Genomic DNA, 10748 nt, shown 5'->3' on the forward strand with positions numbered 1-10748 from the left:
ATTACAGCTCACAGCAACCTCAAACTCTTGGGTTTCCGTGATTCTCTTGCCTCAGTCTCCCAAGAAGCTGGGACTACAGGCACCTGGGACTACAGAGACCCACCACAACACCTGGCTATTTTTTGTTGCAGTTGTCATTGTTGTTTAGCTGGCCCGGGCCAAGCTTGAACCCGCCAGCCTCTATGTATGTGGCCAGCACCCTAACCACTGAGCTGTGGACGCCAAGACATGATCCACTATTTTTAATATTATTATTTAGTGATAGGGTCTTGCTCTGTCATCCAGACTGAAATACAGTGGCATGGATCACTGTATTCTCAAATTCCTAGGCTCAGTACTGGGCTGGCTAATTTTTCATAATTATTAATAGTAACATGGTTACTTGGCTCAGTGCCTGTAGCACAGCGGCTAGGGCGCCAACCACATACACCAGAGCTGGCGGGTTTGAATCTAGCCCAGGCCAACTACAAACAAAAAATAGCCAGGCATTGTGGGGGGTGCCTGTAGTCCCAGCTACTTGGGAGGCTGAGGCAAGAGAATTGCTTAAGCCCAAGAGTTTGAAGTTGTTGTGAGCTGTGATGCCACAGCACTCTACCGAGGGTGACACAGTGAGACTCTGTAAATAAATAAATAAATAAATAAAGTAGTAACATGATTACTGAAAATAGTTTACAATTTCCTTGCTATTCGTTTTGTTTATAATTTATATACAAAAATAAGGATATCCAATTAAATTATTGTATTTAAAATTTAACATCATTTGAAATTATTCTTGTGTGGTTAGTCTATGAACTAGAAACACAATTTGGTGTATTTTTTTATCTTTAACTTTAGATGTTCTTTTTTCCACATTAAAAAATTTAATTTTGTTTTGTAATTATGTAAAACATTGACTTGGTACCAAAATAAAGTCTTCAGAATTCAGAGACGTCTACCTCTCTTATACCTGTCCCTTCTAGCCTGTTTAGTCTGTGTCCTCCTCCTCACTAAGGTAAATGTTGGTTTCCCAGGGTTTTATTCTTTTATTAAAAATACAAGCAAATATATATGTAAGTTCATATAGTCCCTTTTTCTAAGATAAGAAGGTAGTATACCATATACATTGTTTTGTATCTTGTTTTTTCCATTTAACATATTCTGGAGGTCACATCAGTTTACATTACTTTATATAGCTACACAGTCATGTAGCTGTATCACAGTTTATTCAACAAGTTCCCTCTTGACAGACATTAGGATTATGGTAGAGAGGTCTAAGATAGGAGAAATGTTTGAAGGCCCTGAGACTGGAGGTGAACCATGGTGGGGAACCAGGCATGGGTCAGTCTATGCACAGACTTGTGGGCCCCGTAAGGTTTTTAACATTGCTCTACCAGGAATGGAAGGCTACCAAAGTGGATTAGGTAGGGCTCTGACATGATTAAATTTGCATTTTGAAGAGATCACTTTGACTACAGCATAGATTATGGATTAGAAAAGAATGGGCACAAGGAGATAAGTGAGAAAGCCATTGCAATAGCACAGGTAAGAGATGACAGTGGCTTGCATTAGGAGAGATGGTAGTGAAATGGAGAGAAAGGGAAGGGCAAAAAACATGTAGAAAATAAAATCAACTACTTGGTGGTCTGTTGGCTATGAAGATGTGAGAGAGAACGGGTATCAGGGGTTGACTTCTAGGTTTCTGGATTGTGCACCTAGATGGATGATAACTGCTATTTTTAGAAACAGGAAGTTCTGGGAAAGGAGCTGAGGGTGGGTGATGAGTATGTGTTAAATTCAAATGTGTTGGCTCGGCACCTATAGCTCAACCGGCTAAGGCGCCAGCCACATACACCTAAGGTGGCAGGTTCGAATCCCCAGCCCGGACCCGCCAAACAACAATGACGGCTGCAACCAAAAAATAGCCAGGCGTTGTGGCGGGCGCCTGTGGTCCCAGCTACTTGGAAGGCGGAGGCAGGAGACTCGCTTGAGCCCAGGAGTTGGAGGTTGCTGTGAGCTGTAATGCCACGGCACTCTACCCAAGGGGACAGCTTGAGGCTCTGTCTCAAAAAAAAAAAAAAAAATTCAAATGTGTTAAAGTAGAGGCACCTTTGAGATCTCCAAGTGGAGATATCAAATAGTCAGTTTGACATATGTTTCTGGAGCTCAGAGGATGTGTTAGGGCCAGGGCTCTGTGTAGGTGTTAATTCAGCCTAGTCCTTTGATCTTCAGAACTGGCCTGAAACCCAGACCAACTCTGAAGAGCAAACAAAATGCTAGCCTGAGTTTGAGGGAAGAATGGATCTAGCTTCTTCCCCCAAATCCATCGTCCTATAGGCCTAGGATGTGGTCCTAGGAAAAAAATAACATTTCCCCTAAAATATATCACCATACGTTTGCTCTGTACTTTTTACATATAATCTACAAAGAACTTTACCCACTGCAAAGTATTTCATAGATAACAAAGTACTCGTATTTCTACAGTCTCAGTTAATTCTCTTAGCAGTATCATGGGATAGTCTGGCCCCCGTTCTTTCTAGCCCGTCCCCTGGCCCAACTCGGTTCAGTTCCAGGCCTCCCCATACTCTTATATCCTTAGCCTTACCCCCCATAGTTCCCATAGAGCTAGTGTCTCCCATCATCCACACCATGTTTGAGTTAGGGCATCTCCAGGATAATTTTGCCCACGTTCTGGTTGGCCTCCATGCGCAAGTGGGCCTTCTGAACATCAGCCATGGTGAAGACTTTATCCACGACGGGCTGCAGCTGCACATCCCTCCCAGGGGAGAAGTAGGGTATGACTTGTTCCGTGAAATTCTTCACCAATGTTTCTTTATACTGAAGCAAAAACCAAAACAAAACAAAAACAAAAACAGCCTATGAACAGGGTATGGATGAGGTTCTGTTGGCCTCATACAACTTTGAGGGGAAAATCAGACCATGCCTGGTTGGCCCTAGCATTAGCCTTGGTCCAAAAATCTTAGACCATTAGGAAAGAGGAAAGGTCATCAATTCATCTAAACCCCCTTGGGCACTGGGACCCCTAGAGCACCAAAGGACCCCATCTCTAAGAGTATGTATGATCATCCCAGTGTGAATCTAGGACCCAGCAGAGGAAAGCAGTGTGTCAGTTAAATGAGAAAGCAGACATATGGACTGAGTCTTCTGAGCAGGGAGGGTCAGGATAACCCTGAGATTCCCATTTCTAGAGGAAGGAAAACTGATAATGTCAGGAAAGGTTAATTAGCAGAAATCATCCAGGGGTGTGGTCTTGGGGCCACATGTGGCCTTCTGGATCCTTAAGAGCAGCCTTTTGACTGAATTCAAATTTTACAGAAAATCTGTCTAATTAAGGGATTCATTCGTGAAATTTGGATTCTGTTGGAGGGCTGCAGTTGGGGGTCTGGTGGGCCATGTGTGGCCTTGAGGTCTCACGTTCCCCACTCCTGTAAGCTGTTCAGTTCTATCACTTACCTTCTTGTCCCTGGACCTCAGCAGACTGGCCTGCAGATTTCCTCGCTTACACAATAGCTTGGAAAGCAGTGGGCCATTGACTTCCGCTCCCCCCATGAGGCCATACAGAACCCATCGGCCGTCTGCAGCCAAACAGTGGAGGTTCTTCTCCCAGTAAGAGCCACCAATGCAGTCCAGGATCACGTTGATACCCACACCTGGAGGAGTAGGTAGAAATGGCTTAGTAAATATGGGAAGGCAGATGCCCAAACCCCTCCCCTCTGGATCTAGTTTTTCACATTCTCCTGAGGGACAGGAAACAAAAGTAGGGAAAAGGCACTCCCTGGAAGACAGGATGCACTTAGTTCTCTCAGGGAGTCGGGGGAGAAGTGCTAAGGTGTTCAATTTTCAGAAGACTTCCAGCTAAGGAGATATGTCTCATGGTGGTTGTAAACATAGTCTGATCAGGCCTTTTTCTCCTCTGAGAAGTTAGTTTTTTTTCCTTTTGATAATTAACGTTATATAATCCCTTGGGCACTGGAATCCCTGGAACATCAAAGGGCTCTCCACTCCCAAATTTTAAAAGTACGGAAATCCTAATCTTGATCATTCTATTTCTTTTTTGTGCTGAGGCAGCCAGAAAGCTCAGAATCATACATCATACTGGATCACAGTTATTGTATTAACTCTTATGGTTAGCTTGTTTCCTTCCTTCCTTCCTTCCTGTCTCTCTCTCTCTCCCCCTCCCTCCTTCTCTTTTGACAGAGTCTCATTCTGTTGCCCAGGCTAGAGGGCCTGGCATCAGCCTATCTCACAATGACTTCAAACTCCTAGGTTCAAGCAATCCTCCTGCCTCAGCCTCCCGAGTAGCTGGGACTATAGGTGCCCACCATGATGCCCAGCTAATTTTTCTATTTTTTTTTTTTTTTAGTAGAACTGGGGTCTCTCTCTTGTTCAGGTTGGTCTCAAGACCCCAAGAGATCCTCCCACTTTGGCCTCCCAGAATGCTAGGATTACAGGCATAAGCCACTGCACCTGGCCCATATTCTCTATTTCTAATTAATTTTTCTTCTATCCTGAGTGGTTAGAACATCTTCAGGCTTTGTGATAAGTACAGTAGAGAGAGAGGAGATTGGGAAAGAGAAAGAAGAGAGAGTTGGGAGAGAAGGAGAAGGGAGATGTGGTAGGTTTCCTCTACGATGGTCCCCTAATGACCTCCAGCTTCTGGTATTTACAACTTTGGGAGACACCTTGAGCTGGAGAAAATAGATTAAATTTCTCTCAGATTCCTGACTCACAGAAACTCCCAGATAATAAATATTTGTTGTTTTAAGCCACTACATTTTGGAGTAATTTATTATGCAGCAATAGATGACTAATACAGCAGAGCAAAGAGGACAAAAAAGTTATGAGGGAGGAAGTCAGATGAGGGAGGAAGGGTTGAGCCAGACAGTAGGATCAGCGTGGCCTTTCCTCCAAACACACATGCCCCACCCCACCCCCAAACACCACACACACCTTGCGTGGCCTTCAGAGCCTCCTCAGAGAAGTCCTCCTTCTTGTAATCAAACCCAGCTGCAGCACCCAGACTCTGGGCCATTTGGATGTTCTCCTTGGAGCTTGTGGTCACCAGGGGGATGGCTTTGAACAGCCTCGTCAGCTGGATGGCTGCTGTGCCCACACCGCCCGTACCAGCATGGATGAGTACTGTCTCCCCTTCGCGCACTTCTCCTATGGCGATGACCACAGTTAGAATAGCCTGAGCCAGCGATGGAGCGGGTGTGGGAGGCACAAGGTTGACTTAGGAAACCTAAATCATCTGTGCAACGAGGGTGTGATGAGAGACAAGTGAGAGGATCCGCAGGGTCTGGGTCACTGAGTATGGGGAGGTGAAGGGTTTTAGAGGAGGGGGGCCTTGCCCAGAGCTGGGCTTGGGCCAGATTAATACAGTGATTGAACAAAGGGGTTGAGTGTTAGAGCTGTCCTGAAAGGGCCTCCTGGGCCAAGGGTCAGAACTGTCTAGGGGAGCTCCTGGGACAGAGAAGTCTCCAGGCTACATGTCTGGGCAGCTCTGATCCCTTTTTATGTAAGAATTGGACCAAGAATGTCTCCTCGACTACCTGTGAGGGACATGAGCAGAAGTGCTGAAGGATCATTTCCTTCCCTCTGGGCATAGGGACAAGCAGCCAGAGCTGCTCTGAGAACCCTGGTTCTGCCTAACACTGGTCATAAAAACTGTCCAGAGCTGTCTCTGTGGGGGACAGGTATGGGTCAGCAGTGAGTTTAGAGGCCAGGGTGTGTCAGGTGTTGAGGGAGGACTCAGAGGTGAGGGTTAGGGTATCAGATGCCTGGGTTGGGGTGAGCGGCTAGCCTCAAGCGTGACAGGGCAGGGCTGATAAGGGGCCTCCTCACCCACACAGTGCAGCAGCTGGAAGGCAGTGAGCCAGGCCTCCGGGATGGCTGCAGCCTGCGGCAGGGACAGTCCCTCTGGGACAGGCATGAGTAGCCCTTCCGGGACGGTGACGTACTGAGCCTGGCCCCCACCAGGCAGCAGAGCCATGGCTGGGTCTCCGATCTTCCAGTGCCCCTGATAGCCAGGCCCCAGCTCTACCACGTGTCCAGATGCTTCCAGTCCCAAAATGCTGCTGGCTCCTGGGGGCGGGGCATACTGGCCTTGTCTCTGCAGAGAGAGGGGTACACAAACAGGAAGAGGAGTCCTCCTTGTTGTTGGAGGGGGAAGGTGGATGTTTGCTTGGATTCTACTTTTCATTTTCTAGGAGGGGAGAAAAATCATAGTTTCCACATAACAGTCATTCCAGAAACAGTGACTCCATGGAAACTTTCTAGAGATGGTCACTTAAAACAGACCATCCAGGGGGTCTCTACAGTCACTCTCTCAGTCTTGGGGCAGTGCTGTGGGGGGGGGGCAGGGGGTGGTCGGGGTGAGTAGGTGAGTGCAGACTGGTGAGGTCTAAGAGCCTGGGAGTTGGGGCCAGCATGGGACTTCCTGCCATCTGAGCCCTGTTTCTCCTGCTGTGAACTGAGTTTCCACAGAAAGTGAGCTATCATGGGACTTTTCTAGCTAGAAGCTGGATCTGCTGCAGGGGATGTCATGCAAATTGGCTCCCTGATTCTCTCCTGCCTGGATGAAGGTTGCTGGCCTGGCTGTGGGACACAAGAATTCAGACCACAGCTTGGGAGGAACTGAACTCTTGGTGTTTGACTCAACCTGGGACTTGAATCAGGATGGGGCCCAATCACAGGGACTTGTGACCCTCTGTGCTCACATTGGCTTGAGGTCACCTGTTCCCGTGCATAGATGAATCCCCTCCTTCCTGAAAGCCAGCTGTCTGGACTTTGGAGACAAATAGCTCTGTCATTTAGTCCACAAATACTTTGGGCATGCTTGCTGTGTGGGACTAGGAAAAGCAGACCGCCTCTGTCCTGGTGGAACTTACAGTCTAGTAGGGGAAAACAGGCTTTCAAGGAGTGGACACACATGTACATGGAACCAGATCTGTGGACACTCACAACTACCTACTCTGAGAGAAGGAGGCAGGCCTACAAAGAATGGCTGCAGAGTGCCCCAGGGAGAGAGAAAAGCAAGGTAAAGCTGTGAGGCAGGGCAGAGTGTGAAGCGTGGCTGGACTTAGTGAGCAAGGGAGAGAAGGTGTCTGGCCAAACTCGCATCCGCGGCGCTATAGGAGTGGGCAGTCCCTTGTTATCCTAAACCAATGGCGGCCGCCTTGCGGGTAGCTCTTGCTGCCCTGTGCATAACGGGCTGCAGGGGGCGCTGCCAGGGCCACGGAAGAGCACCCGCTTGGCCTAGGACACCGGATTAGTCTAGTCGGAGATGGGTTATGCATGTGAAATGGAAGGCGCACACTGCTGGAAAGATGCTGAAGCCCAGGGAGAAAGTAGGTCAGCCCAGGTTGCTGGTGCGGGCACTCTCCCATCACTGTACTTTTTTTTTTTTTTTTCTGAGACAGAGTCTCTGTCTCATAGTGCCGTGGCATCACAGCTCACAGCAACCTCAAACTCTTGGTTTTAAGCAATTCTCTTGCCTCAACCTCCCAAGTAGCTGGGACTACAGGCGCCTGCCACAATGCCCGGCTATATTTTGGTTGTAGTTGTCATTGTTGTTTGGCAGGCTGGGGCTGGATCCAAACTCGCCACCTCCCGTGTATGTGGCTGCTGCCCAGCCATGGAGCTACAGGCGCTGAGCCTCATCACTGTGCTTGTGAAGGTAAACAAAAGAAGCCACTGAGCGCAGTGCCGGGCACAGAGTGGGCACAAACAGACCACAGCTTCTTTCCTGGATGATGTACATGCCCATCGGGGATCTGGGTGGCGTCCCCGGCTGGCTCAGTGAGGACCTGCTGGAGGGTGCTGGCGCGGACATCCAGGGGCCCAAACACATGCCCAGCCACCCCTGCCCAACTCCACCCAGCACCCTGCACACCTGGCAGGAGCTCAGTTCCCCATCTAAGCAGTTCTGCTGGGAGTTGGCACTGGTCCCCCTACCCACCCCCGCAGTGACTGGGTACCTGGAGTAAGTCTGCCCGGTTCAGGGCACTGGCTGCCACCTTCAGGAGGACTTCACCCTCCCCTGGACTCGGCTTGGCCACCTCCTTCACGTAGAGGTTTTCGGGTCCTCCTGGCTTGTCAAAGTGCACGGCTAACATTTTATCTGAGCACACACAGGAGTGGAGGGATGGAAAAAGGCAAGGACAGGACAGATTTGAAGGGAACCCCCTTTCCCAAATCAGGATCACAGGACACAGCCAGGTTCTTGGGTGGACTATCTTGATGCCGTCCCTCATTACCACCTCTGCCTGCCTGGCTTCCTCAGAAAGTTTCCTGCTGTCACTCCTTCCCCAACCTCTTCCTCTCTGAAAAGGGACTGGTGTAGCCTGCTTTGGAATTAAAGAAATCGAGATTCCAGTCTGAGGTGAGAATGGGACTAAATTATTACACAGTGCACCATCCAGGGCCTGGCTCAGGGCAGGGCCCCACAGATCATCCTTTCCCCAGGATTTAGCCACCTTCCTGGGGCTGGTGGTTCTGGGAGAGCAGGGACACCGAGGCTAGGAGAAAGGGAGCCGTACCTGGGGCCATCCTGCCACGAGTCTCTCTCCCAGGCCGGGATGTCAGGGCCTGCCCTCCTCAGCTTGTCCAGGCCGGCTCAGGGAGGGACTATTTATGTTCTGGGAGGGAAGGATGGGCACAGTACCTGTGAGGAGGGTGTGCCCTGTTGGTTCATTTGAGAAATCTAATTATCAAAGAGGCCTAATAAGGTTACACAAATTTGGTTCTTGAGGGAAACAACCTGCCCTCCACCCCCCAAACAAAGGCTGGGATGACTAGTTTCTCTCTTGTGCAGAGATAGCTCTGGATGCTGCCTCTGTCCTAGGCAGGAGGGTGGAAGGGCCACCTGTGCCTTCTGGGCAGGTAACTCATGTTTTGAGAAAGGGCAGAACATTGTGTGTCCAGCTCTGTGCCAGCCCTGTGGTGGGCAGAGAAGGGGCAATACAGCCTAAGGGGGAGGGTGAGATGGTGAAGGGACAGGGAGTCCAGGTTCTCAGGGTGGCCCTAAAGGATATGGGAGAGGGAATAAAGTGCACGATGGTCACAACTCCTACTCTCTCCATCCCACCCCTACCCTGTAAAGAGGCAGGGGAATTGGGAACAGATTCACAGAGGTAAATGTTTGTGTAGGATTACAGGGCTGGTCCACAGCAGAGCAGCCGCTGGAACCTGGGTCTTCTGGGTCCATGGAGAGAGGCTGTCTTATCCCCTCTCCCACCTGAAGACTTCATTGAAGGAGGAAAGAATGGGAGGGGAGAGAAAGGAGACATGGAAGTAGTCGGTCTCAGTCTCAGCCAGTGGACAAAGGAGGGGTTACTCTGTCTGCTAGCAGATGTCTCCGTCTCTGAGCACACTGATCCCCCCAAAGGGTCAAAAGGGCCAGCACTAGGCTTGCTGGAAACCCTACAGAACAGGCTGCTTTTCCTGAAACAAAACATTCCTGTTCCAGTCCTCTTTCTGTCAAGATCCAAATTCTAGGTTTGGGTGGTAATTTTCAGATGACTGGGTGCAGTGCCGGTATTCTGCAATTCCTCACATTTCTGGACTCTCAACAATCTCCCCAAGGTTCACATTTTAACTAGGGTGACCAGACGTCCCGCTTTTCAACAATTTGTCCTGCATCCCGTGGTGTTTTAAAAAAATCCTGATTTTTGGAAAGAATGCATGAACGGGTGGGAGAACAAGAAGGGAATATACGGTTTTCCACTGCCATGGGGCTATTTTGCCAGAATATGAGTTTTATATTATTTTTGTTAATTTTATAATGTTAAACTGTAATAATAACAAATAATTGCTGAGAAGTGATTATCGAGAACTGCTTATCAAAGTTTGCATTGTTGTCAGACCCTGCCCCGCCCCGCCCCCCCCACCATTGTCCCACCTTACAGATGTTAAAATCCGGTCACCCTAATTTTAGCAGAATGTGTTAGGTATGAAGCAGAGGCTCATGAGAAATCTGCCTGCTGTCATCCTGATAGATAAAATGGGTTTGGGGGATAATCTCTCCCCTATGTCCGTGGGGCTCCCAGCTCCTCCAAAGGGCTCTGTGAAGTTCTGCTGAGTCACCTTGAGGCAGCAGCTTCTCTAGCTCCAAGCCCAAGCTTGGGCAGCTCAGCAGCTCAGGGGTGACTCATGGTCTGGAACAGCATAAAGGTTGAACTTTTCCTCCAGGTACTAGCCAGCTTCCCTGCCTGTAGGACTATCTCTGGGCTCTCCTTCTCTCCCATCATAGACACCCCACCCTGAGGCTGGTGGGGCAGATTCCAGGAGTGAGGTCTTAGGAGGGAGAGGGAAGGGCTTGGGGAGTCCACGGGACAGGGCCCTTAGTTTGCTCCTGTCTTCTGCCTGCTTGGCTACCTGCCTCTGCCAGCTCCTGGGTAGCCATTCACCATGGCTCAGCACCCAGGGCATTTCTCTTTACTTCAAATAGTGGCCTTTACACTCTTATTCTCAAATTGACAAAAAACATTTTCAAATATTATGTGTCTCCTCTCACATTTTAAAATTTTGATAACTTAAATTTAAATATTTTATTATTGTATTTTATTTTATTATTTTAATTTTGAGACAGAGTCTCACTCTGTCGCCCTGGGTACAGTGCTGTGGCATCACAGCTCACAGCAACCTCAAACTCCTGGTTTGAATGATTCTCTTGCCTCAATGTCCCCAGAAGCTGGGACTACAGGGGTGGGCCACAACACCAGACTAGTTCTTTCTTTCTTTTTTTCCTT

General features: G+C 48.9%; 1 protein-coding gene across 1 annotated transcript; it reads right to left on the reverse strand.

Moving 5' to 3' along the window:
* Positions 1–2634: 2634 nt before the first annotated feature.
* Positions 2635–8114, reverse strand: LOC100966765 (quinone oxidoreductase PIG3-like). The gene is made up of 5 exons (XM_003787432.1): positions 7977–8114; positions 5842–6109; positions 4948–5160; positions 3451–3647; positions 2635–2814 (listed from the first exon to the last, which is right to left on the reverse strand). Exons 1-5 carry the CDS (start codon positions 8112–8114, stop codon positions 2635–2637), a joined length of 996 nt encoding a protein of 331 aa, XP_003787480.1.
* Between the last annotated feature and the right edge of the window lie 2634 nt (positions 8115–10748).

Source organism: Otolemur garnettii, unplaced genomic scaffold, assembly GCF_000181295.1.
Source record: "Otolemur garnettii isolate 467f Iridium unplaced genomic scaffold, OtoGar3 scaffold00022, whole genome shotgun sequence".
NCBI lineage: Eukaryota > Metazoa > Chordata > Mammalia > Primates > Galagidae > Otolemur > Otolemur garnettii.

Bases quoted from the DNA above. Each gene is read 5' to 3' on its own strand.
- LOC100966765 (XM_003787432.1), bottom strand. From the start codon at position 8,114: ATGTTAGCCGTGCACTTTGACAAGCCAGGAGGACCCGAAAACCTCTAC. The intron at 6,110-7,976 runs GTACCCAGTCAC...CTCTCTCTGCAG, and splicing joins ACCGGGCAGACTTACTCCAG to AGACAAGGCCAGTATGCCCC. The intron at 5,161-5,841 runs GTGAGGAGGCCC...TCATCGCCATAG, and splicing joins CCAGCTGCTGCACTGTGTGG to GAGAAGTGCGCGAAGGGGAG.